This window comes from Lynx rufus, unplaced genomic scaffold (genome assembly GCF_022079265.1).
Source record: "Lynx rufus isolate CCGP_SWC_20201006 ecotype Redwood Valley unplaced genomic scaffold, mLynRuf1.p SCAF_8, whole genome shotgun sequence".
Taxonomy (NCBI): Eukaryota; Metazoa; Chordata; class Mammalia; order Carnivora; family Felidae; genus Lynx; species Lynx rufus.
In genome coordinates this window covers 22084217-22106854 of record NW_025814896.1, presented here as the reverse complement: position 1 = coordinate 22106854, position 22638 = coordinate 22084217, and the positions used below count along the sequence as shown (strand labels likewise).

Sequence of the window (22638 nt, the reverse complement as noted above, 5' to 3'; positions counted from 1 at the left end):
CAGAGAATACTGACTCGGCACCCAAAGAGCTTTACTGCCTGTCGCTAGGTGCTGAGAAACACAAAAAATAAGACACGATCCCAGCCACGAGACAGGATAAAACTGGTCTAATTAGCACTGTAGTCAGTACCCAGGTCAGATCAAAGCTCCCCAAAGAACATGGGGATCAAGTTACTCTCTAAAAGGTAAATAATTTCATTTTGCCCCATTCAGTCAAATATACATTATTGCTCCAAACTAATTTATCCACCTCTACACTTGATCCCAGCCCCTTTGGGAGCTCATTTCACACTAATTGTCTCCATCCTTAATCGCTTCATCACTCAGGCTTGCTTCCCAGTATCATTGGGAAGCAATGATGATGCTTGCCAGTATCATTCTTTCCTTTAAGACAAAAATCAAAAAGCCCTTTCCTTTAAGACAAACATTAAAAGCAAAGAGGACTTTGCTTCCTCTTCCTTTCTCTCCTTAATCAACCTCCACCCAACCTCCACTCCATCGGCCAAGGTCCCCAGGTGATCTCCCATGGGCCCTGGTGGGTGCCCATCAGCCAGGGCCACCATGGTGATTGTGCAGTTGCACATGGGAGGGGCTTGTGGATCAGCCCTGTCCTCCTGACCTCTCTGCACATACTCACTGATGACCACTTCATCCTGCTGAAAGACCTCTCTGGTCCTTCTTTTCCAGTGCCCTAGGAAGATTCTTCTTTCCTTTTCTAGTTTCCAAGTGTTGGTGCCTCTTGGACTCCCGTTTCTGGCCTCTTCTTCCTCAGCCGCTCTTTATAGCCTCAGACTGTTCCAGAAATCTGACACCACTTTAACTCACATTTCTACTGAGGATCCTTCAGGAGCTCTGAGCCCATCTCAGTAATCTCTCACTCTGTGCTCCAGATGTATGTTCAGCTACTTCCTCCCCACCTCCATTTGGATGTCTCAGCTGTGTACCACGAGACTTGGGGTCTGCCTCACGGACCCAGTCCCTTTCTAGGGCTTCCCAGTTCTGAGAACAGCACTGCTACCTCACCAGTAAGGCAAGTTAGAAACACAGGGGTCATTCTGAATACCCTGCCTCTCCCTGTCCCATTTCATTCCATCAGCACTAAGACTAACTAGAATATGTTGATTATGTCCAAATCCTGTCTACCATGACAACAAAAACTTCTTAACTGGTCTCCCTAAGTCTACCTATGCTTCTTCTAACAATTTATCCATAGCACAGCCAGTCTCAGATTACAGGGATATACCAGAGCAGGTCTTAGCCCTGTTCCCCTTGCTCCGGGACACATGCAGGAGCTCAGCCCTGGCCTCCAAGGCTCTGTTCAGTCAGCACTTCCTGCCTTTCTAGTCTCATCTCATCTCCTTTTGCACAGACCGTTCCCTCTGCCCAGAAGGCCTTTCCCCAATTTTCTCTGTCCAATTAACTCCTTCTCCTTCTTTAACAACTTGGTTCAAGTGTCCCCTTCTCAGGCAAGCTTCCTGGAGTCGGCCTAGGGCAGGTCCCCTTGGCGTACACGCCCCAGCACTTAGTACCTTTCCTTCCGACTGCTTATCGGTGTTGTAGATTTATGTGAGCCACTGTTTGATTCATGTCTTTATCCTCTACTACCATACAAGCCCCATGGGAACAGGGATTCTGCCTATTTCACTTCATTCACCCAAGTATCCACAGTACTAGGCACACTGCCAGGCACATAATAGGTACTAAATCAGAACACGTGGAATGAATAAATTTTTGTCACTAAACAATGCTTACCGCATTTGGGAGCTGATGTCTATAAACTTGCTCATATCTTTCCTACGCTCAAACTCCCCACCCCTGATCCTTCACATCTCCAAGTCTTCCAGACTTCTCAAAGGACTCTTAGTGACAGATTCACCTCCCCCTCACATCTGAACATTAGTTCAGTTTATGTCCCGTTACTCCCCCAAAATGCTCTTATTAAGGTCACCGAAAGCTTACTAACCATCAAATCCAAAGAAAAAATTCTGTCTTTATCTTATTGGAATTCTCTGCTGCATTTGACAATGTTGATTACTTTCTGCTTGGAACGCTTCACTACCATGGTTGCCCTGGCAACCCTTCTCCTAGTTGTTTGTCGCATCTCTGAGGTCCTTCTTTCTCTCTCCTTTGTCACCTGCTCACACCTCGATTGGCTTCTCACATGTCACTGTAACTCAGGATTCTGCCCTGGGCCCTGTCCCATTCTCTCTCTGGTGGCCTCACTCATTCTTGGGGTTCCCATTACTCTCCGAATGGCCATGGCCCTGGGCCAGTGCTTCCGGTCAAATCTCTTCCTGAGTCCTAGACCCTGGATACAAGTGCCTGCTGGACTCCAGCTGGCTGTGACACTGACCCTTGGCTGTATCTGAGTCCACTGTCCTGCTCCTCACGCTGGCTCCCCATGCTGTGTTCCTCATCTCAGGGGCGCCCCCACCACTTGCCCAGGGCCCACTCAGACACATGGGAGTCACTCTCATACCCTCTCTCTCACCTGATAGTGAATCATACACCAGTCATTTCTGGTTTTTATCTACTACAAGTTTCTGATCTATTTCTCACCATCTCCACTGGTCTAGTTCCGATATCTCCCTCTCTTATCTGGACAATGGCTTCCTATCAGATCTCCCTGCCTCTGGGCTGGTTACTTCTTATAATGGATGTCTGGGGATTTGGGCTTTCTAGCATCCCTCATTCCTCCTCATGCCCCTTGTTACAGTTAGGGAAATTTCCTATTCTTTATTTTATGTGGCTGTAGTGGGACCTGGGCTGCTCTTGCATACAGAGGCCACAGAGGCCCCTCCTCCAGGTCCTACTTCTCACCACCCGGGTCCTGTCAGGGGTGGTACCAGTCCTGAGCTCAGCCAGTTAGACCAAGGCTCTCTCTTGACTTTGACTTCTGTTCAAATACGGAAGAAATAGAATTATGCGATGTCCAGGAGATACCACCACGTAGTTCACGTAGACCCTGAATGCAGCATTTAAGATTGTGCCGAGTCTCCATCCACTTCACTGCCCATCACTCTCTCCTTCCCTCTCTCAGCCTGTTTCCTAACCTGTGAAATGGGGCTAATGGTAGCTGTATGACTCAGTAGGGGTGGGAGGATGGAGTTGCTATGACCAGATGGGACAACGGTCACGATCCACCGTGTGTACTATAAAGACCTGTGCCCACCCCCTGGAGTACAGCTTGCATTTCCTGAGACGCAGACAGCCTCACATCCAAGACAGCCTCAACCTTGAATTTTATTTCCTTGTTCACTGATTCCCTGGGAATTATCACAAAATCTTTGTGATGAAACTGAATTCTGAACCTTCATTTCAAGCATTTGATTTCAAGCAGAAAATAATTATTCTGCCTTTACCTAGCTTGCTGCCTGTTGCTAGGTGCCGAAAGGCACAAAAAATGAGGAGGACGTGGCCCCAGACACGAGGCAGAATGAAACCACTGCTAATTAAAGCTGTAGTCGGTACCCAGAGGGCAGAGAAAAAGCCTCCAGAAGAACATGGAGATCAGGCTACCTGGTAAAATGTACATGATTTAATTTTGCCCCTTTCCACCAACACGGCTAATCTCTTCACCTCTACACTTAATCCCACCGCTCTGTGGCCCCTTTCACGATCTGTCCCTGCTCTTCAAACGTGGCTCCCAAGCCCTCCTCCCTCCTATTGTCAGCAGGCAAGAAGCAGCACCTTTCTGGGCCCTGCTGTTCCCCTCCCCCCAGCTTCCCCTTTTCCCTCCTGCTTTCTCAGCCAGACTCTGGATCATCCCCCACCCAGGTGGGCTTCTGTCCCCTCCCCCAAAGCTGCTATAGCAAAGGTCACCAAAGACCAGGTCCAGGGGATGCCCTTGTCTCCCCTGACCTCTGTGCATCCGGTCCACCAGTGGCCACCCTGACTTCTGGAAGGTTTCACCTCCCTGAGCTTCTAGGACCCCTGCTTTTCTGGTCTTCTCCTCCAGCCCCTCCCCGTTCAGTCTCTTCCTGTCTGCATTCCTAAAATGTCAGTCACGGCTCAATGTCTGGCCCTGCTCTGTGAACTCTGCACCTTCTCCTTCAAGCTCATCCTTAGTTCTCCATCTGTCCCCCTCGGGAGATGCCCACACTTCCTCTGTGGACTCCCAACTGGCATATACACTTTCCTACTTGATAGCAGCTCCAGGCAAGGTCACCAATGGACGTTCTTCTTCCTTACCAACCTTGTCCTTTGATCTTACCTCTGATTTATACAGACAGGAGAACATCAGGTGACAGCCCTTTCAACCTCTCTTCTGTCATCCCTGTCCTTATCTCTTCTCAGCCCATCTCAGAAATTCTCCTTGACCCAAATCATAACTCCAGCACTTCTCCTCGGTATCCCAGACTCCTCAGGACAGGTGGCCATGCTACCGGCTTTTCCTTCCCCTTTCATTTTACTCTGCTCAGCTTGTGGGGGCTTCTGCCCCATTTCTCACAGGACAGTGCTCCTGTAGGGATCTAGGGTCCCCAGTCGCTCCCTGCAGTGGGTTCTCAGTCCTTATCCAACTGGCTTCTGTCTTCTGTCTGCCGAGTGTGCCCTCCTAGAAACCCTCCAGGCCAACGCAGGCTCCAGGGGCCTTTGCCATCTTGTTCTGACTTGTTGCCTTTGTGCACTCTTCCTTCTCTCTGCTCACCCCTTATATGGGGGACAGATTCTCCGTCTGGACCCTTTCCTCTTCTTAGCCATTTCTCCTAGGGCCAGCTCACCAAAGCCCATGGCTACAACAGTCATCAGTTACAAACCAAATCTTTTGTTCAAATCTCCTGCTGGATCCAAACCCTCTGCCTCCCTCCTTGCAGGCCACCTCCACCTGGATGCCCACCTTTTACTCAAACTGTCTGAAATTGAGCTCAACTATCCTCCTCCAGCCCCTAAGCCTGCTTTTTTGCTCGGGTATTCTCCCATCCACCCAGTCACCCAAGACAGAAACAAGGAAGCCATCCATGACTCTTCCTTTAACCCCAGCCATCAGTCAGTGAGCAGGTATTTCTAATTTTACCTTTTCTCCATCCTCTTGGCCCCTGCCCTAATTCGGGCCTTGCCCTCTCTACCTGGACTGAGGCAACCATTTCCTCCTTAGCCTTCGTACCTCCAAACGTCTCTAAGCAACCAGGGTAATCACCCTAAAACAGAAATCTTACCATGGCTCCCGCCTGCTCAAAATGCTTTAGTGGCTCCCTCTTGTCAAGAGGGACCAAAGTCTTCAATCAGACAGACGTGACACTGTGTGACCTGATCCCATCTTCTCCATTTCCAGATTCTTACTTTCTGCTGCTCTGGCAATCCTGAACTGTCTGTGAACTTGTCCATGATGCTTACTTACTTCGGGCTCTGCCCCCTGCGTGAACAACTCCTGCTCATCTGGGCATCTCTTCTAGGAATCACCCCCGATATTCCCATAAAGCCTCACACTTGCACAACCCAGCCCAGCTGCTCCAGGCTTTGTCCATGTCCCAGGCATATCTCTGGCCTTCTTCTTACTATACATCATTTTAGTATCTGTGTATCTTACCTCTTTGACTATATGCCTAAGAGCAGACACAGTATCTTATTTATATCTTCATATTTCATACCCAGCATCATGCCTAACACAAATTAGACAATAAAATGTTGTATAAATAATAGGCCATTTGCCCTTTCTTGAAAGTTTCATGTCTTGGGGCGCCTGGGTGGCGCAGTCGGTTAAGCGTCTGACTTCAGCCAGGTCACGATCTCGCGGTCCGTGAGTTCGAGCCCCGCGTCGGGCTCTGGGCTGATGGCTCAGAGCCTGGAGCCTGTTTCCGATTCTGTGTCTCCCTCTCTCTCTGCCCCTCCCCCGTTCATGCTCTGTCTCTCTCTGTCCCAAAAATAAAATAAACGTTGAAAAAAAAATTTAAAAAAAAAAAAAAGAAAGTTTCATGTCTCTCCTTGTCTTTGACTATCATATTACTTTTCAAAAAGTTTACACCAATTCACATTCCCCTGAGCCCCGCACAAGAGTGCCTGGCCCACTGTATCCTCATCAGCATTAGGTATTCTTAAACTTTAGCCCCCTAATTTGTTGGTGAGAACTTGTATTTCCTTATTGGTTTTTATTGTTGATCTTTAGGTATTAGCGGATTGAATATTTTTTCAAAAACAAATTTTTAGTCCATTCTATTTCCTCTTCTGTAAACTCGGTTTAGGTGAATTATGCACTTCTCTGTTGCATTTTTACCGTTAAGGTTTTGCTTGTGTTCTTTTACACATTATGGATCTACAAATAGTATACCCACTGCTTTTTTATTCTGTTTGTGATACTGTTTGACTTTGGAAGCATTTAGTTTTATGTAGTCAAATTGGTTGGTCTTTGCCTTCTTGATGTCATTTTGTTGCTTTTCACTTTAGTGGGGCTCCCCCATTCAGACACTTGTTAATTATCCAATTCCTTTCTTCCCTGTTTTTTTGTTTGTTTGTTTGTTTGTTTGTTTGTTTGTTTGTTTGTTTTTAACGGGCCCGTATCTCCTTTCTGACCTTTTAAAATAGTTTTTGAACTTGGGTGTGTGCTCTGAGGTGACACTGGAAATGGATGAATATTTTTCTTTCAACAGAGCCCCAGTTTTGGACAAGTCTTCCTCTCATGGCTCTGACTCTGAGCTAAGCCATTCCTGGCTGGTTATGGCATCAGGGTCACAGTCTTCTCGCAGAACATGCTACCTGGATGGGGAACTGGCTATGGGAAAGCATGATTCCAGGCATAGACAGTGAAATAAAGAGAGGAATTCAAGGAACGGGAGCAGAAAACCTTACGGAAGCCCTGCCAGGCAGTGTGAAAAGATGGTTCACCCACTTTGCCAATATGAATGGCAGAATCTGGTTGGCACCCACCAGTGCTGGAGGCTTCTGATTCTGCAAAGAACCATTACTCAGGGACCACAAGAGAAGGGAGAGCCCAACCCCACCCCTCACCTGCATCAACCTACCTGCATAGACTCTGCCAGGACATTTCACCAGCAGCAGAAAAATCTCCCAGCCAGTTCTGCCAAGTTCATCTTCTAGGGGGGCCGTAGCCATCACTGTGATTCCTCTGTGCTCCAATATGTGGACTTGACCCAGATCCTGGAGTTACCATGCTCCCTGTCCAATGACTGCCCTAGGCACTAGGGCATCTGAGGGTGATGCTAGAGCTGGAAAGGAACTCGAGATTATCTAGTCTAACTGCCTCATTTTACAAATGGGAAACTGAGGCCAGTGAAGGAAGAGGACTCACAGCCACCTGTTGCCAGAGGCAGGAGCCTTTTGCAAGGTTCTTCTCATGTGTCTGAGAAATAGTGGTCTCCGTAATATCTGTGTGTGAAATGTTAGTCTGGAGTGTGAAAAATATTGTCACTTCAGAGTTGCTGAGAAGAGTCTGGGAGGCAAACTGAATTCTCTTACACGTAGGAAGGACTGGGCCACCTGAGTCCTTAGAAGGCTAGAAATTGATTAGAGCCATCCCTCCATCCATCCCCCCTGCCAGCCAATCAGCAGATTCTCGGCCAGGCCTGGTCAGACCTGTGCCTGGTCAAGGGACAAAGACCAAGCCCCCGCCCTCAAGGGTTGTACACGGCTCTGATGGCCAAGCTAAGGAGCTGGGAGCAAAGGCAACAGGGAGCCACTGAAGGGCTTTGTCTGTCTTCCTCCCTCAGAGCCCTTCCCAAGTGTGCCTTGACTCCAAAATTCCGCACCCAAAAGATTTGAAGTTTATTCTTTAGTGCAAGAAATCCTTTCATTAAACACTTGCTTGCTGTAACACACTTTCTTTTACCCAGTATCTCTAAGAAGCAACAAGGGTACTGAAATAACAAGGGTAAAGTTCACCGATGTTTCACAGAAGATGGCTCTGGAAATGTTAAAGGCTTCCGGTATGGCCCCTTCCTTGGCATACACATGGGGAAACAGAGGTCTGGAGAAGAGTGAGCATTGGAGAGCAAAGTCACATGGGAAATGGAGGTAGGCGGGGACCAGGCCCCCTTAGAGGGCTGCAATCACCGGGTCAGGGAATTGGCTGAGGGTTTAGCTTTGAAAGAAGCAGTGAGCCAGCCAAGTGTAGACTCTCCACAAGCTGCCCAGGAAAAGAGGGGAGAGGCCAGATATGGCACTGCAATCGTCTGCCTATCTGACTGCCTTGGTGCCTCCCTCCTGCTGAGCTGAGCTCTTCAAGGATGGCACAGACTTGTTCTGCATCAGCGTCTCAGAGCTTGGCACAGGGCCTGGCAAATGCTCCCCACATGAACGAATGAGTAGGAGAGCTGGATGATCAGATCGCTTCCCTAAGAGGCTTCAGCCCAGTAGGAGCTGGTGGTGGAGGGCCACAGAAGAGAGGAAATAGGTGTGAAGATGATGTCTTGAGCCAGGCTATGGTAGATGTTACGACCTCCGTTTTACAGGTGAGGAAACTGAGGCTCAGGAAGGTGTGGTCACAAAGGCAGGGGCATAGGGCCTGGGGCTCCCTGAAGCCTCGCCTCCCAAGGTTTGCTCCAAGCCTACTCCCACCCACTGTTTGAATCCCAACACCCCAAAGAGGGACCAAGTGCTTCTGCATGAAGCCTCCAGCTATTGCTTGGCCAGGTTCCTCCCTTCCCAAGTAAGCCCACTCTATAATCAGTTTTTCTCAAGATACTGACTTCTCCCTCTCTGAAGCCTGCCAGACCAGTTGCCCCTCTTCTGGCTTTTGAGAAGACACCAGGGAGGAAGGGTGCTGGGCTGGGGCTAGACAAGCCCCTCTGAGTCCTGACCATCTTCCACCACTTGCTGAGTAGAGCACTCCTTAGTTCTTCCCTGTTTTCAGAATGGTGACCCTTTCACCCATTATGGGGCGGGCGGGGTGTGAGCAGGTGAGCTTTGTGCTGGATGCTGGGAGACTGGACACCGGTGACAACAATTCTCTGGCCTCCTTCCCTGTAGCTTTCCTCCCATCACCAGTCTCTGTCCCCCTCCCTTCCCAGCTTCCTCCTGCCTTCACCTCCCCACCCACCATCACTCCTTAGATCCTCTTCTCCCTGGTCCCAACCAGCTGGACAGAGCAATGGCCTTCTCAACAGCCCCGCAGCTTTCACTGCTCCAGTGCTGTCCTGGTCCTGGCTGAAAGAATCCCCACTTTAAAAATGCTGTTCTGACTGGGTTACCCCCTATTCCTGTCAGATCCCTGTTTGTGATGGGTCTAGTCAGCTGGAGACTGAAGAGTTCTCGGGACTGAGTTTTGGGACCTGTCACCAGCATGTCAGCCTTAGACCCCTGAGGACCTCCCAGTACAGTCCTCGAAGCTTTGAACAGACTGACCTCTCTACCCAAAAGCCTTCCAGGGCTGATTCTAGGGCAGCCAGATATTGGTGACCCTTCATTTTACTTTCAGCCCATTTCTTTATCTGCAGAAACAGAGATGCTTGATGAAATGCTGAGAAATAACATCTCATTTATTATTCCGCTGCTCATTTATATTTGTCCTCAGGTCCCAGCCTGACCATCAATCCTCCCCGGCCTGCATCAGATCCTGTTTGTCTCCTGTTACAGCATCTGCCACAACTCATAGTTTTATACATCTTGGTGGGATGATCTGCCCAATGTCCTGCCCTTTCCCATTAGCCTGGATGACTCCCAGATGGCAGGGACTTTCCACCTTGTCCATTGTGTGGCCCCCAGGCCTAGTCCTACAAGGATTCTGAAAGTACCCACTGACTGAATAACAATGCAGGCCCCCTTGAGGGATGGGAGGAACCCGGTGACTGCTAGGAGGAAGTCTGGTGAGCAGGAGTACCAGCACTAGTGCTAACACTCAACAGAGGGCTGAGTAAAGTGCTCTAGGCAAGTGATCTCCAGGCAGAGGGAAGAAGTCCAGGAAGGCTTCCTGACAGAGGCATATCTGGGCTCATTTGGTACACTGACTACAGCATAAAGCATATGCAGCCTGTCCTGCAAGGACACTGCCACCTTCTCAGAGCTCAGTCACCTTCCTCAAGTGCATTCAGGAGGACTCTAAGATCCTAGGGAAAAGGATCCCCAGTATTTAGGGCCAGGTTGCAGTTTGCTCCAAAGACTACGTTTGATCTATAAGGAAACTGATATCCAGAGCAGGGTGCAGACCTGTTCTGAAAGCAGCCCAGACCAATGCCTCGTGGGGTCTTGTGGTTACCAGGTACGTGAGGAACCATTTCACGCTAGAAGCCACAGCAACAGAGGGATTGCAGAGTGGGATTTTCTAAGGCTTGGTGCCCCTGCTCTTTTCCGGAAGAGGCATCTACTTTTCATGTTCCTGAAAGGTGTTTCAGGAACAGGAGACAGAGTGCTGCCCGTGCTGCCTTGCCAAGGTGGAAAGCAGCACTGTTGGGCAGACAGGATGCTGATTTGGCAGTCACCTTGGGGGGTAGTGGGCTGCAGGCTCCCTGCTGGAAAGGGCCACAAATCTTTCAGAGGGAGGCCTGTTTGTAACTCTTAGGCAGGCTTGACCTACAACAGAAAGCTGTTTTCTGAGGGAGAGCAAAATAAACAATAATCTTGGCTTCATTTATCATCCAGGTGTCTCCACAGGAGAGCGGGGCCACAAAAGCCTTTTTTGTTTTGCTTGTTTTGTTTTTGGAATTTGCAATTGTCTATTTTCTTACGTCTTCCCCACTAGGTTAGAATCATGTGCTCCTGGAGTGTCAGGTCTGGGTCTTGCCCCTGAAATCCCCAGCAAGCCTAGTACAGGGGGTCAATGTTTGCTGAACAAACCATCCTTTCCACGTGTAGGACTCTTCACCTTGTCAAGACTTTGCTGAACCGTGAAATATATCCAGAAACCCAGAAGAGAAGAATTCAGAGATAAAAGCACAAAAGGATCAGATAGAAAATACTCAGCAGATATATAGTCAATAAAAGTTGAGTTCTTTGAAAATACTTTTAAAATGGACAAATCTTTGGCCAGTTTTGGTCAAGAAAAGAGGAAGCACTCACTGATCTGCAACACTAGGAATGAAAAAGGGGACAAACTGACAGTGGGGAGATTTAAAAGGGCAGGAGAAAACTGCACAAAACTTTACAGCAATAAATTAAAAGTCTAGGTAAAACATGTGACCTTCTATGAAATTACCAAAGCCCTTTCATAACTGTTATTTCAATAAACCCTTACAATAGCACTGTGCTTTGGACAGGCAGTGCTCCAGTTATGTTTTCTAGAAGGAAAAGACACTGAGAGGTGGACACCCAGCACAGGCCCCCGACAAGCTACTCACTCTGTCTCAAAGGTCACAGTCACAAGGAGCATGTGCCCATCAACGACAGGGACCCGCAACACTCTCGCACTTCCAGCCATCACCGTAAGCCCCCTGGTTGGAGGCCAGCCTTATTTATTTTTCCACTTGAAATGCCATAAGGGGTTTCACTTTATTTTTACTTCAAAAGCAGCACCATAAAAATCCTTGATGATTAGAGCTCCAGCTGTCCTAAGTTGTTTGTCAAGGGATCGGTTACTCAAATCTCCTATGGAGGGAAACAGTTTCAGGCGAGAAGCCATGGGAGCTGAGAAACACAAATGTCTCATCTCTAAAAACTTTGAGACTCCCTCCTGTTCACCGCCTGGCCTGCCCCCTGCTCCCCCTCCCCCAACCCCACCATCTGCTCTCCAGAGAGCAGATCAAATTTTCGGGCTAAGGTACTCTGGCGCCAAGGACTCAGCCCCTCCATGCTACCCTCTGTCCCCCACCAACTTAGAAATCCAACACCACGACCCAAATGGACTGCAGCCACATAAAACCACAAAGTAAAGTTTATAAAGCTTTATTAAACATTTCAAACAGCTGTGCAACGAACACACCAGAAATAAAAGCTCCAGAATGGCAGTCCAAATGTTCCACAAGTGTGGCCTCACGGTCCCATTCCCTAGATGGACTGCCTCCAGTTCTGTCCTCTGCCTGGCCCACCGCCCTTCCCACTCAGGCAAGAGAAGGATGGATGATTTAGACTGGACGGACAACCATGCTAGTCCCTGGTGGGCGGGGGCCAGGAGAAAGTCTCGTTTGCCAACACTTGTTACTGAAGCGCAGAAAAAGCAAAAAGCAAGTGACAGTCACAAAGTCTTCCTGTGTATTCTTCGTAATGTACAGTCTATATGCGCAGGACTGAAGGAGCTCCTGGCACGAGGATGATGGCCACTGCTCCTCTCTGTCTTGTCTGAACCACCTCGGAGTCCAGCGTGCCGGTCACCCTGCAATCCCCATGCTAAATAAAAACTGCAGCGGCACCTACTACAGCTAGCTATTGCTAAACCTCAAAATCAGAACACGTTCGATAAAGCTTCTTTAAAAGGAATATACACATGTATTTGTACACGCACACACACACATACACACACACACACTCACGGCACACCAAAATATATTCAAACACCTATCAAGGGGATCATGGCTGTTATGAAGAAACACACAAGTACTCTTCCATTCACTCAGCTGGGGACTGCTAGATCTACGTGGACACACCACACCTCAATCCTGCAGAGCATGCACAGGAGACACAATGAGGCCCCCCCTCCTCGGGACAGTTGAGAAAGGCAGGAGGAAGGGCAAAGAAAGCGAGGCTGGGCTGGTAAGCATGAGCCCAGAAACCCAGGTGAAAGAGCAACAAGCATCTGTTACTTCTTTCTTAAAAATGAAGTGGAGAAAATACTGGAGATCTGTGGACAACAAACAGTCAAGACATGTTTCTGTCTAGCCTGCTGACCGGGGAAAGAAGGATGAAAAAGCGAGGCTCTCGGGCGTCAGCAATCTCTTTAAATTCGAGATAAGTGCAAAAATGAGCCCTGTCTTGGACAGGTGCTCCCCCAAAAAGGAAAGGGGCGGAAGAGAACTAAAGGGAAACCAGGAGAGGGACTGAGGGGTTGGTAACATTCTGGGAAGGGAAGAGACCCTGACAAGGAGGGGTCACAGAGGTGACGAGACTGGCATTTTATCTGCCCAGGTCATGCCGGGACGGTTGACCAGGATGGGTGCAGACTCCTCGCAGGAATGAGGCGAGGGGGGTGACCATCCTGCCAGCCTTGGGGAGCGAGGGGAGGAACCGAGATGGGGACAGAACACACACAATCACAAGACCACCCACGACTATAGGACTCTACAATAAAAGCACCGGTCAGTGCCATTATTCACATTATAAGGATAAAACATCACAGGCCAAAAAAGGCGCCGTCAGGAATGTGGCACCCGCGGGGCTGCGGGATTTGAAACTCCAATGCTTTATGACCTATGTCAATGCCTCCCCTCCCATCTTCTGCTTCCTTGGAAAGCTAACAGGGCAGGCTGTTAGGTGCCCACAACGCCGGGGTCGTGCGCCGATTCCGGAAGCGGGGAATCAGAGCAGTGGTACAGGAAACAGTTTCCCCAGCAGCTATAGCAGATGAGGAACAGGGCTGCCAGGAAAACCAAGGCACAAATCGTGCAAGGCTTCCGCTCCAGAAGGAAGCTGAGCAGGTAGAAGCCCATGAACATGGAGTGGCTGAACCACAGGGCGGGGTTGAGGGGCTTGGGGATGAGGAGGACGGGCAGCAGCCACTGGAGGCAATACATGATCTCTGCCGGGCAGGGCCTTCACCAAGGCCACCGGGCACCGCTGCAGGAACCGACCCAATGGGAGCCAGCGGGCGCAGGCAGCTGCCCTCCGCTTTCTTCAACCCTCACTCTCCAGGAGCTGAGCCGCTGTGCTCTCTGGCTGTCAGCCCGGGATCACCAAGGCAGCAGGGATCCTGAAGAGAAAAGTCAACACAACAGACAAACAGACAAAAAACAGACAGACAGACAGACAGACAAAAAAAAAAAAAAAAAAAAAAAAAAAAACAGGAACAGAATGTATACTTATTTGGGAAAATGGATCATGGTTAACAACAGCAAATGTGAATGCCCTTTCCTCCCTGCCCACCCATGGAAGTCTACTCCTCTCCACATCACCTGTCCAGGAAGCCTCCTGGGGTGTCTCCCCTAGGCTTGTCAGGGTTGGGCCAGAGGGCTCTTCGGGCAGGTCCGGCACAGTGGACTGGCTTTGCCTGGGCCCTGCCCAGCAGAGATCATGTATCGCCTCCTGGGGCTGCAGCCCGTCCTCAAGGGGCCCAGACCTCACAATACCGCCCTGTGGTTGCCATGGATGGCCATGGGCTCAGTGCTGTACCCCCAAGTAATAAGAATAGGATTCTGTATCTAGTATCTATCATAGCAGATGCTCAGGGGAGAACTAGAGCAGCGTGCTGCCGGCTGGAGTTTGCAGGCAATGGATCTTTGCATGCTCTGCGAAGCCGCAGCGACGGCACTACCAAATATTTTGTTTTAAGATGGCAGCCCAGCATCATTTTGTCCAAACCAGCCAACTTCTTCGAAAGTCAACATATTTAAAAAAAAAAAAAAAAAAAATCACCATGCTACTTCATCCACACCGACCTCGCTTGGATCACTTACACTTTCCATCTGCTGCTGGCAACCGTATAGAACCTGACCTCTGTGAGCTTTTAATCAAAATTAATTTTCTATCCACACAGGGGCAAATGCCAGTTGGCCCCTGTGCTAGGCAGCTTGCTGGAGAGGCGCTCTGGAGCGGCAGGCCACCAGTGCGCTGGGGCTGAGCTCCCAGACCACGTTCAGGTCTTCCCGCTGTGCCTGGAAATGGAGCTGCGGCAGCCACAACCCTCTGGTGGCGGTAGCAAAACCCCATTCCAGGCTGCAGCCGCCCAGCGCAACGGGTACAAAGAGCCTCCCTGGCTGTGTTAAGACCTACCAGGGCCTGGGGGGAGGGGAGCAGAAGAGGGAGGCTGAAAAGACCTGTCCAGCAGAAAACTATCCCACAGCACTTTCCGACCACTTCTCAGTAAGCTCATCCCATTCCTTCCACGCACACAAATCCCTCTTGCATCCCTCCCACAAGGTAGATACCCGAGGACTACCACTTTTGCGCCTAGAGCTCAATGCTCTGGCTCACTTTCCTACAATAGTCACCGTGGTAGTAACCGTACGAAGCGGGACGCGAGGAATGAGGGAAAGGTTATGTGCTCAGGGACTCTTGTGAAGCCGAGAATGTAGGCTTACAGCACATCAAATATTAGAAGAGTACTGACCAGGGGCCTGTGAAGCCAAGGCTCCAGGAAGGGGCACCTTTTATTTGCTCTGCGGGGCAGATGATCTCTAAGTTATGTTTTCGTGGTTTCCCACCCATGCCCAAGGTGGGTTCTGGCGCGTCACAGGACACTGGGCTTAAATTTGCAGGCCACGGCTCAGAGAGGGGGGGGGGTTCCACACCAAAGACGTGCATCCCCTACCCTAACCCTTTGCGCTTCTCAAGAGTTGCAGTTCCCCTCCATTTTACACTAAAATTCAAAAGCGGCACAGCGGAATCTTCTGGAAAGGGGCTAAGATGGAACTCAGGAGGCGGGGGTCGGTGTGGAAAGAGCAGATGGATTATTTTTTCCTCTCCCGGCGAATGAGGAGCGCCCCCGGCCACCCCTCCTCATGGACACCCCCAAGCGCGCATGCGCACTTGGGTGGCGGGCGGATACTTAAGGCGCGGCCACGGCGGCTGCGGCAGTGCGCCCAACAGCGGACTCCGAGACCGGCGGACCTCGGCGAACCGCGCTCGCTCTCAACCACTCACCCACCACTCTTGGAACCATGGCGGCAGTGGCGGCAGCTTCAGCTGAGCTGCTCATCATCGGCTGGTACATTTTCCGCGTGCTACTGCAGGTAAGTGTGCCCAGGTTCCGGGTGGGAGAGGGGTCCGGATGCGCGGCCCCTTAACCGGCAAGCCCACGTCGCAATTGCCGCCTCCCAGACCCGTCCTATCCGTATTGCCGCGATCCCTGCCTGCCCGAGTGCCGCGGTCGGCACCGCATGCCCCCGCCCGTTCCTTGCGCCCTCCTCCACGCGCAGACCCTTCCCAGTGCGCCCGCGCCCGGCCGGGAACAAAGAGTTGGGGCGCGGCGGGCGCCAGCCACTGACGATCGCCAAGGCTCTTAGCGACCAACGCGGTAAGAAAAACCCGCTACACCCAGACTCGACCCCAGGAGGGAGGCGGGGCACTCCTGTTTTGCGAAGAGACTTTACCCTCGCATAGCAGAATTTTCCGTTTTAAAAAATTGCGCATTGCGGGGAAATTGTCTTTTAAAAACATATATAGCGCTTGCGAAGGTGGGATGAGAAATAAGTTAGAAAAAGGCACTTCTCAGAGAAAAAATAAAAAGCACTTCATAAAAAACCCACAACGAATTAAAGAAAAGTAATTCGCGGGAAAAATGAATTAGAGAAAATGCGCATTGCAGGAAAAATAAATCTGGTAAAAGCACTTGGCAGAAAAAAAATGCACTAGATAAAAAGCGCATTGCAGAAAAAAATTAGACAAAGGAGCTAACAGAAAAAATGAATCGGATAAAAGCGCTTTGAAGAAAACAATTAGAAAAGGTTCTTTGCAGGAGAAATGGAAGAGAAAAAAAAAGCGCTCCCAATAAAAGACAATTCACTGTATTTAAAAAAGAAATCATAGAGACAAAGTGCTTTGTAAAAATTAATAAATCAGAAGAAAGCACTTTGCCCATAAAATCGTTTACCCTAAAAGCACCCCCTTGCAGGAAGAATTCCCTGCTAAAGGAATCCCTTTGCCAAAGGAATCGCATATTTCCTTTAAGGTGTTCCTGGAATGCTGCATTTACTGGGTAGGATTCGCTTTTCGGAATCCTCCAGGGACACAGCCCATTGCGAGAAGTGAGGTATACCTAAGTTGTGGGTCCAATCAGCTTGCTGCCATGCAGCCTTCAGCACAGTTGGAAAAGCTCCAGCTGCCCTGACTCGTGGACAAGCTGCGCCCGCGCCTGCCTCTCGAAGTCCGACAGGCAGGCGGGGCAGGAGGGGGGGGGGGGCGGGGGCGGGCACGGCAGCGCTGCAGACTCGCTGCGGGTACCTGCCTCTAAGGGCAGGTCCTGGGTCTCTCACCGCAGGTGTTCAGGTACTCCCTGCAGAAGCTGGCGTACACGGTGTCGAGGACCGGGCGGCAGGTGTTGGGAGAGCGCCGGCAGCGAGCCCCCAACTGAGGCCCCAACCCCCAGCCCTGGGCGGCCGCGTCACCAGGTGCTCCTGTGCTTCTCGGCCAGCATGGGAGCCAGTGCCGCGCAGGAATGGGGGGTCCCCTGTGCTCTCTCGCCAGAGGAGCATTTGCCAAGGTCAGTGAGGGGCCGGTAGGCCCCCGGAGAAGCAGCACCGACAATGACGACAATACCAGATCCCTTCCAAACCCCTTTGCGCCCCTCTGACCACTGGGTGGGGTAGAGGGAGGAGGGGGGTGGGGGGAGCAGACCCCCGAGATCTGGGCACAGGCAATGCATTCTGATCTGGACCAAGTCGGGACAGCGCCAACCCAGCCCCGCAGCCATGGCCATGCCAGCAGGCCCCACCACAGAGATCCAGACAACCATACCAGCCAGCAGAATGGACATTCCATCATCACCAGCGGAAGCCCTGAATCTCGATGCAGCAGACAAGGCGCCAACTGCGTGCCTGTGTGGTGGGACTGGAGGGCAAGAGTGAGGGAAGAGGGTTAAGAAATAGAGTGGGGCCCTCTCACTGTCCCTTGCCTACAACACGTGCATTCCAGCCTTGCTGCCTTTGCTCCCTCGATTCCCCTTCCTCACCCCCCTCACTGCCTTCTAAGCCCACCCCAAAGAAATGTCACTCAATTTGGACTTATTCAACCAGTAAATGAATCCCATCTTTACTAAAACACCTTCTCCGAGCCCCTAGCCCCTCACTGATCTTGCTTTCCCTGGTCTCACGCAGTTGTGGTCAATATTGTGGTAATCGCTAATTGTACTGATTGTATAAGTGTGCATTAGTTGTGTCTCCCCAGCTAGATTGTAAGCTCCTGGAGGACAGGGACCACCTCTACAAAAAATAAAAAACCAGTACCTCCCCCATCTCGCACAGTGTCCTAGGACCCTGCGGGGTGGTGGAGGTGCACCAAACAGCTGTCTCTTGTGACTCCTTTGCAGCTTCGAAACATACTCCTAAGACCGGGCTGATGCACCCACTGAGTTGGGGGGGGGGGGGCGGCGGCACACTACTTGGGAGAGGGAGGGAGGGGGAGGCAACAAAATGGGAATAAGCTGGGACCCTCACACACTCAGTTCCAACTTCATTTAACACTGTTTTGAGAAAAAGGACCACTTCCCCCACTCCAAAGAGAAAAGTCTACATCTCAGTTTGTGGTCTCAGAATCAGGGACCATCTCCCCTACCCAGAGGGGTGGGTGCCTTCACTGTCCTGGAATAAGGGGCCGTGGCAGGTAATCAGCAGGAAAGATGGGAGGCAACAGGTGGGAGTAGCCCTCAGGATGGGGTGCTAAGGACCAAGGGACGATCAGGACTTTACAACACAAAATTTTATCTCCATCCAGGAGCCCCAAGGAAATGAGCACTGGCAGGGTAGGCACTGGCTTAATGAGTATGGGATAAGAGGTATGGTGTGGTGCCTCCCCTGCCCAGCTTATCCCTCTAGGCCGTATAACCTCTACCAGGACCACTGCAAGGGCATTCTGCCCTGCCCCGCTACTACTCTCCAGATCTCTCCATGAGTGGGTTCTTCACTTCTGTAGGCATTAGCCTCCGTATTTTTAGGGGTGCTTACCAGGTCCCTGGCCCTGGGCTCTCCCCTGTCATGTCAGGGTGGGTGGGCTGGCTGGCTCCTCACTTCTTTCTCCCCTCTTTCACTCCTGAGTGACTCAGGACTCCTTTCACATGGTCAGCTGACTGCCTCACCAAATGGCCCTGCCGCCTGTTCAGCCTTGTCTCTGGCTTCATGTGTCCCTGTCACTATACACCTGTTCCTGGGTCAACACCAAGGGAGAATCTGGAGGGCCATAAATCTCTCTCTCCCTGCCACTTCCTCAAATCCCTTAGTCACAGTTGTCACAAACACTTCTGGGGCACAAAGCACCTTGCCCACCCTGAGCCAGATAATGTTTCCCCTCTTCTGAGCACCCCCTTGTTTCTAAACCCACTGCAAGCACCTCTAGAGGCATCTATAACTTCAGTACAGCATCAGAGAATTACGTGGGTGGAGGGGGCAGACCTCAGTTCCGGTATTGGGCTTTATCATCGATCAGCCCAGGGAAGCTGGCCAGGTTACCTCCTACCCCTCACCTTTAGCTCCCCTCTGTAAAAGGGCTGCTAAGATCCCAGTGAACTCCAGGATTCTAGAAACATTCGGTCACCAAAGTGCCAATCAGGACTCATCAGGACTGGGGTAGGGATGTATAATGAGAGACTCCATCTTCCTTAGGCTGGGTGGCTCCTGCTTGTACTACAGCCTGAAGGTGAGACAGGTCTCCTCTTGCCCCGGGGTGACTCATCAGCAGGCAATGCCCACACCTCCCTTCCGAAGCTGTACCTTGGCAGGCCTCGACTGGGAGTTTCTGTGGTCTTCCACACTAAACCCACAGAACCATGAACATTTCCCCATGTGTTTTCAATGAAGGCTGCCTCCCCTCAGAGCCTTCGAGGGGTGTGCCCACAGCCCCACTGTCCCAGATGCTCTAACCTCAGCCCAGTTATAAGGCAGCCAGGTTCAGGTAGACAGGCATGCAAGGGTCTGGCTGCTCTGGACACAGCATTCTCCCCTTAGCCTCCTGTGCCCCCTTTAAAAGCCAGGAGGCTGCTGGCAGCCCGGGGGCTTTCTAGATAATCTTGGCAAAGCCCACCTGTGGGGCTGCTCCATCCGTCCAACCGTGTGGCATGGTGAGATGACAGACTTCCAGGCAAGGGCTGTCCTGGTGGCCTGCATCCACATGGGTAGGCTTGAGTGTGCAATGTCTACTCTTCCACTTTCACTCCTCATCCCCCAAACCCTCATGTTCTGGCAGCAAACACAACCCACTGGAGAAGACAGAGGGAATGCGTTCACTTTCTATTCCTGTGTGGTGCCTAGAAGTCTGGTCCAGACACACCTTGTTTACAAAAATTTTTCCAGAAGCAATACCACGAAAACATTTTATTCTGATAGAGAGCAACGGCAGAAGTTGAAAATCACTAGAGTTTCATTGCAAGACCCTTAGTCCACAGGCCTCCCTTCTTCCTAAACTGTTTCTGCCACCACCACAAGGCTTTGCCCCTGTGAGACCAAGGATACAGCAGATGAGTTGTGAGGGGATTGGAATGGCTTTGCAGGACACCAACGGGCACGATCCTTGGCACTAATACCCCAAGAAGATGTTAGTGTCTCAGCCTAACCAGTCAGGTTAAGCTCCAGGAGGGTTTGGGTACCGTGGCTTTCAGAGGTGTGGGGTGCTATGTGACAGTGTCATCTCTATCCGTGGAGCATCTGGGTTGTGACTGAGGGGGCGGAGAGTTTCCCAAGCTTCATGCAGGACAGCCACAGCTCATTACACCTGGGTTGGATGAGGGAGCAGGTTTGCTGAGAGCCATGTGCTAGATCCCCTATTTTCAAACTGTGTCTACTCAGGAGCCAGCATCCTAAAGTGAAATTCTGAATTTGCAGTTAGTTTTACCCCCCGAGATTTAAATGTGCACAAGCGTGCACACACCACACAAAACATTGGTTTAGCAACACGCTCTTTTTCCCTGGTGACCTCTGACTTCCTCTATTTGCCCCAGAGACAGGTCACCACCTTCTCTGAGAAGGATCTGGTTCGCCCTCCCTTCCGCCCCTTCTCCCTCCCACAGGGCCCGTACCCAGGCAGGATCCCGATTCCTGAGCATTCCCAGAACAGGAAGTCAAAGAGGCAGGCAACGCATGATCCTTGGTATATAGCACACAGTGACAGGCTTGAGATGGAATGCATATGTTTCGAAGATAAGAGAACTACAAAAAAGACAGCCAAACCCAGACTTCCAGATTCCTCTCTGAAACAACACGTTACAGATAAAAGGTTAAGCTGTTTCTGGCAGCAATTCTAACAAGACCAATTTCAGCTATGGAATTGATCTGGTCACTGGAAACTGACCAGGCCTCTGAATCTGGTAACAGATTTGTTTGACATTAATTAGTCTGTCTGATTTGAAACAAACACATAGACAAGATCTAACACTTGGCATTAGCACTTAAGCTGGAACTTTTTTTTTTTTTTTTTTTTTGGGGTCCTGGCTTTGGTGTTGCCGTCCAGAAGGCTGAGGGGATGGTTGGACCGTGTCAGGCAGGGCAAACAGAAGCTGTTCCCAACACACCAGTTCCCTGAAAGGGATAAAACACGATCCGAACCTATAAACAGAAAGATCATTTCCTCCCCAGGACAGACCCCAGGCTGTCCCAACATTTAGCATTGAAAAGGAACACGGAGGCCTGGAAGGAATTTACAGAAGGTTGGGACGGGGGAAGGGGGAAGGAAAAAGCAACTGTTCCCCAGCCCCCATTCTTCTTTCTAGGCCACGGGTGTGCCAGGCATTCCGTTCCTTCAGCTGCCCTTGAGGGCCACTCCCCATATACACTGGAGAAAAGGGAACGGGTGTCCAGACCTGAAAAGTTACGAGGGAGTGAGAAGCACCCGCGACTCAAGGCAGAGCGTCAACCTATTACCTCATCACCTCAGACACCAAAGCGGGTGCCTGTATGTGTGGGGAAGACCCCTCTCTCCCCTCTCCCCCACGCCCCTTCTGATTTAAAAAATGCGATTTAAGTGGCGGGGACGGAGTGGCAGGACTCTCAGAACCCGGGACCCCTGCCGTGGGCCCCGGGCCGAAGACGCGGTAGTCGCGCCCCTCAGCTCCGCGCTCCCCGGCTCTGTCTGTCCCTTCCTGGGAACAGACAGGCGAGCGCTGACCTTGGAGGCCAGACCGAGACCCAGGGGTCCGGTGGCCCGCCCTCGGGCCGGAAAGGGACCCCCAAGGCCCAGGCTGGGGCCACACAGGGCAATCACGTGACACCGGACAGGGGTGGCCCCCAGGGTGCGCGGAAGGAAAACCCCAGAAAGGGACCGGGCGACGCCTAAGGTGACCCCGAGGGGACAACATGGCGGCACCGCCGCACTGAGGGCCTCTTATCCCGTCCCCAGGAGGCCGACGCCACGGTACCTGCGAGCCCTGCCATGGCGCCGCCGCCCCTGTCGCCTTCGCTGCCGCAGCCTGCCTCCACCTCAGCTCGCCGCCGACGCCGCAGGAAGCCGGGGAGACGCCCCCTTCGTCTTCTAGTGGAGCAGACCGAGGACCCCTCCTGGGATCGGGCTGCCTCCAGCAGACGCCTGATCAAAAGACCCAAACCTGGGTCGTCCTCACCCGATATTCCCTCAATATCCGCTTTATATGAGCCTTTGAAAACTTTCTATGTATGTGTGAGGAATTCTGGAGGTTCTCAAGTCTTCAAGCCCGAAGAATTTTCAATCAGGCTCGTCTTGGATAGTCCCGAATCACGGTTTCATGGTCCCCTCATGCATATGCAGCAGATTGTGATCTTTACTCTTTGAGAGCGGAGGGGGCGTTCCTTAGTTTCCGTGGGTGAACTCTTGATTCCAGTGCCCCATGTGGATCACCCGTGTCATCCGGGAAAACCTTCCTGTGGCTCAAAGTCCGCCCCCTCCCTGGCTCTTTCACCAAGCGGCCAAAGTTCAGGAGCGGAAAAACCAGGTTCAGAATTTAAGACCAGACGTGGGGCAGGACCTGATTCCTCCGCTTTCACTATACCTCGG

General features: G+C 51.2%; 2 protein-coding genes across 3 annotated transcripts; one reads left to right on the top strand and one right to left on the bottom strand.

The window, feature by feature from the left end:
- Nucleotides 1-11750: 11750 nt before the first annotated feature.
- BLCAP (BLCAP apoptosis inducing factor) lies at nt 11751-22124 on the bottom strand. The gene is made up of 2 exons (XM_047068761.1): nt 22028-22124; nt 11751-13723 (listed from the first exon to the last, which is right to left on the bottom strand). The coding sequence occupies exon 2, from the start codon at nt 13545-13547 to the stop codon at nt 13284-13286; it is 264 nt and encodes an 87-aa protein (XP_046924717.1). The 5' UTR covers nt 13548-13723; nt 22028-22124; the 3' UTR covers nt 11751-13283.
- Nucleotides 15630-17248, top strand: NNAT (neuronatin). 2 transcript variants are annotated; one of them, XM_047068762.1, is made up of 3 exons: nt 15630-15701; nt 16640-16715; nt 16949-17248. In XM_047068762.1, the coding sequence occupies exons 1-3, from the start codon at nt 15630-15632 to the stop codon at nt 17176-17178; spliced, it is 378 nt and encodes a 125-aa protein (XP_046924718.1). In that variant the 3' UTR covers nt 17179-17248. The 2 variants fall into 2 exon arrangements, with proteins under 2 accessions (XP_046924718.1, XP_046924719.1); XM_047068763.1 differs by having other exon boundaries at nt 16640-16720; nt 16949-17041.
- Nucleotides 22125-22638: the final 514 nt, after the last annotated feature.

What these genes read in the sequence shown, in the direction of transcription:
- BLCAP (XM_047068761.1), bottom strand. Translation starts at nt 13,547, where the DNA reads ATGTATTGCCTCCAGTGGCTGCTGCCCGTCCTCCTCATCCCCAAGCCC.
- NNAT (XM_047068762.1), top strand. Translation starts at nt 15,630, where the DNA reads ATGGCGGCAGTGGCGGCAGCTTCAGCTGAGCTGCTCATCATCGGCTGG. An exon ending in TTTTCCGCGTGCTACTGCAG is followed by an intron (nt 15,702 to 16,639) that starts GTAAGTGTGCCC and finishes ATTTCCTTTAAG; the next exon opens with GTGTTCCTGGAATGCTGCAT. An exon ending in GACACAGCCCATTGCGAGAA is followed by an intron (nt 16,716 to 16,948) that starts GTGAGGTATACC and finishes CTCTCACCGCAG; the next exon opens with GTGTTCAGGTACTCCCTGCA.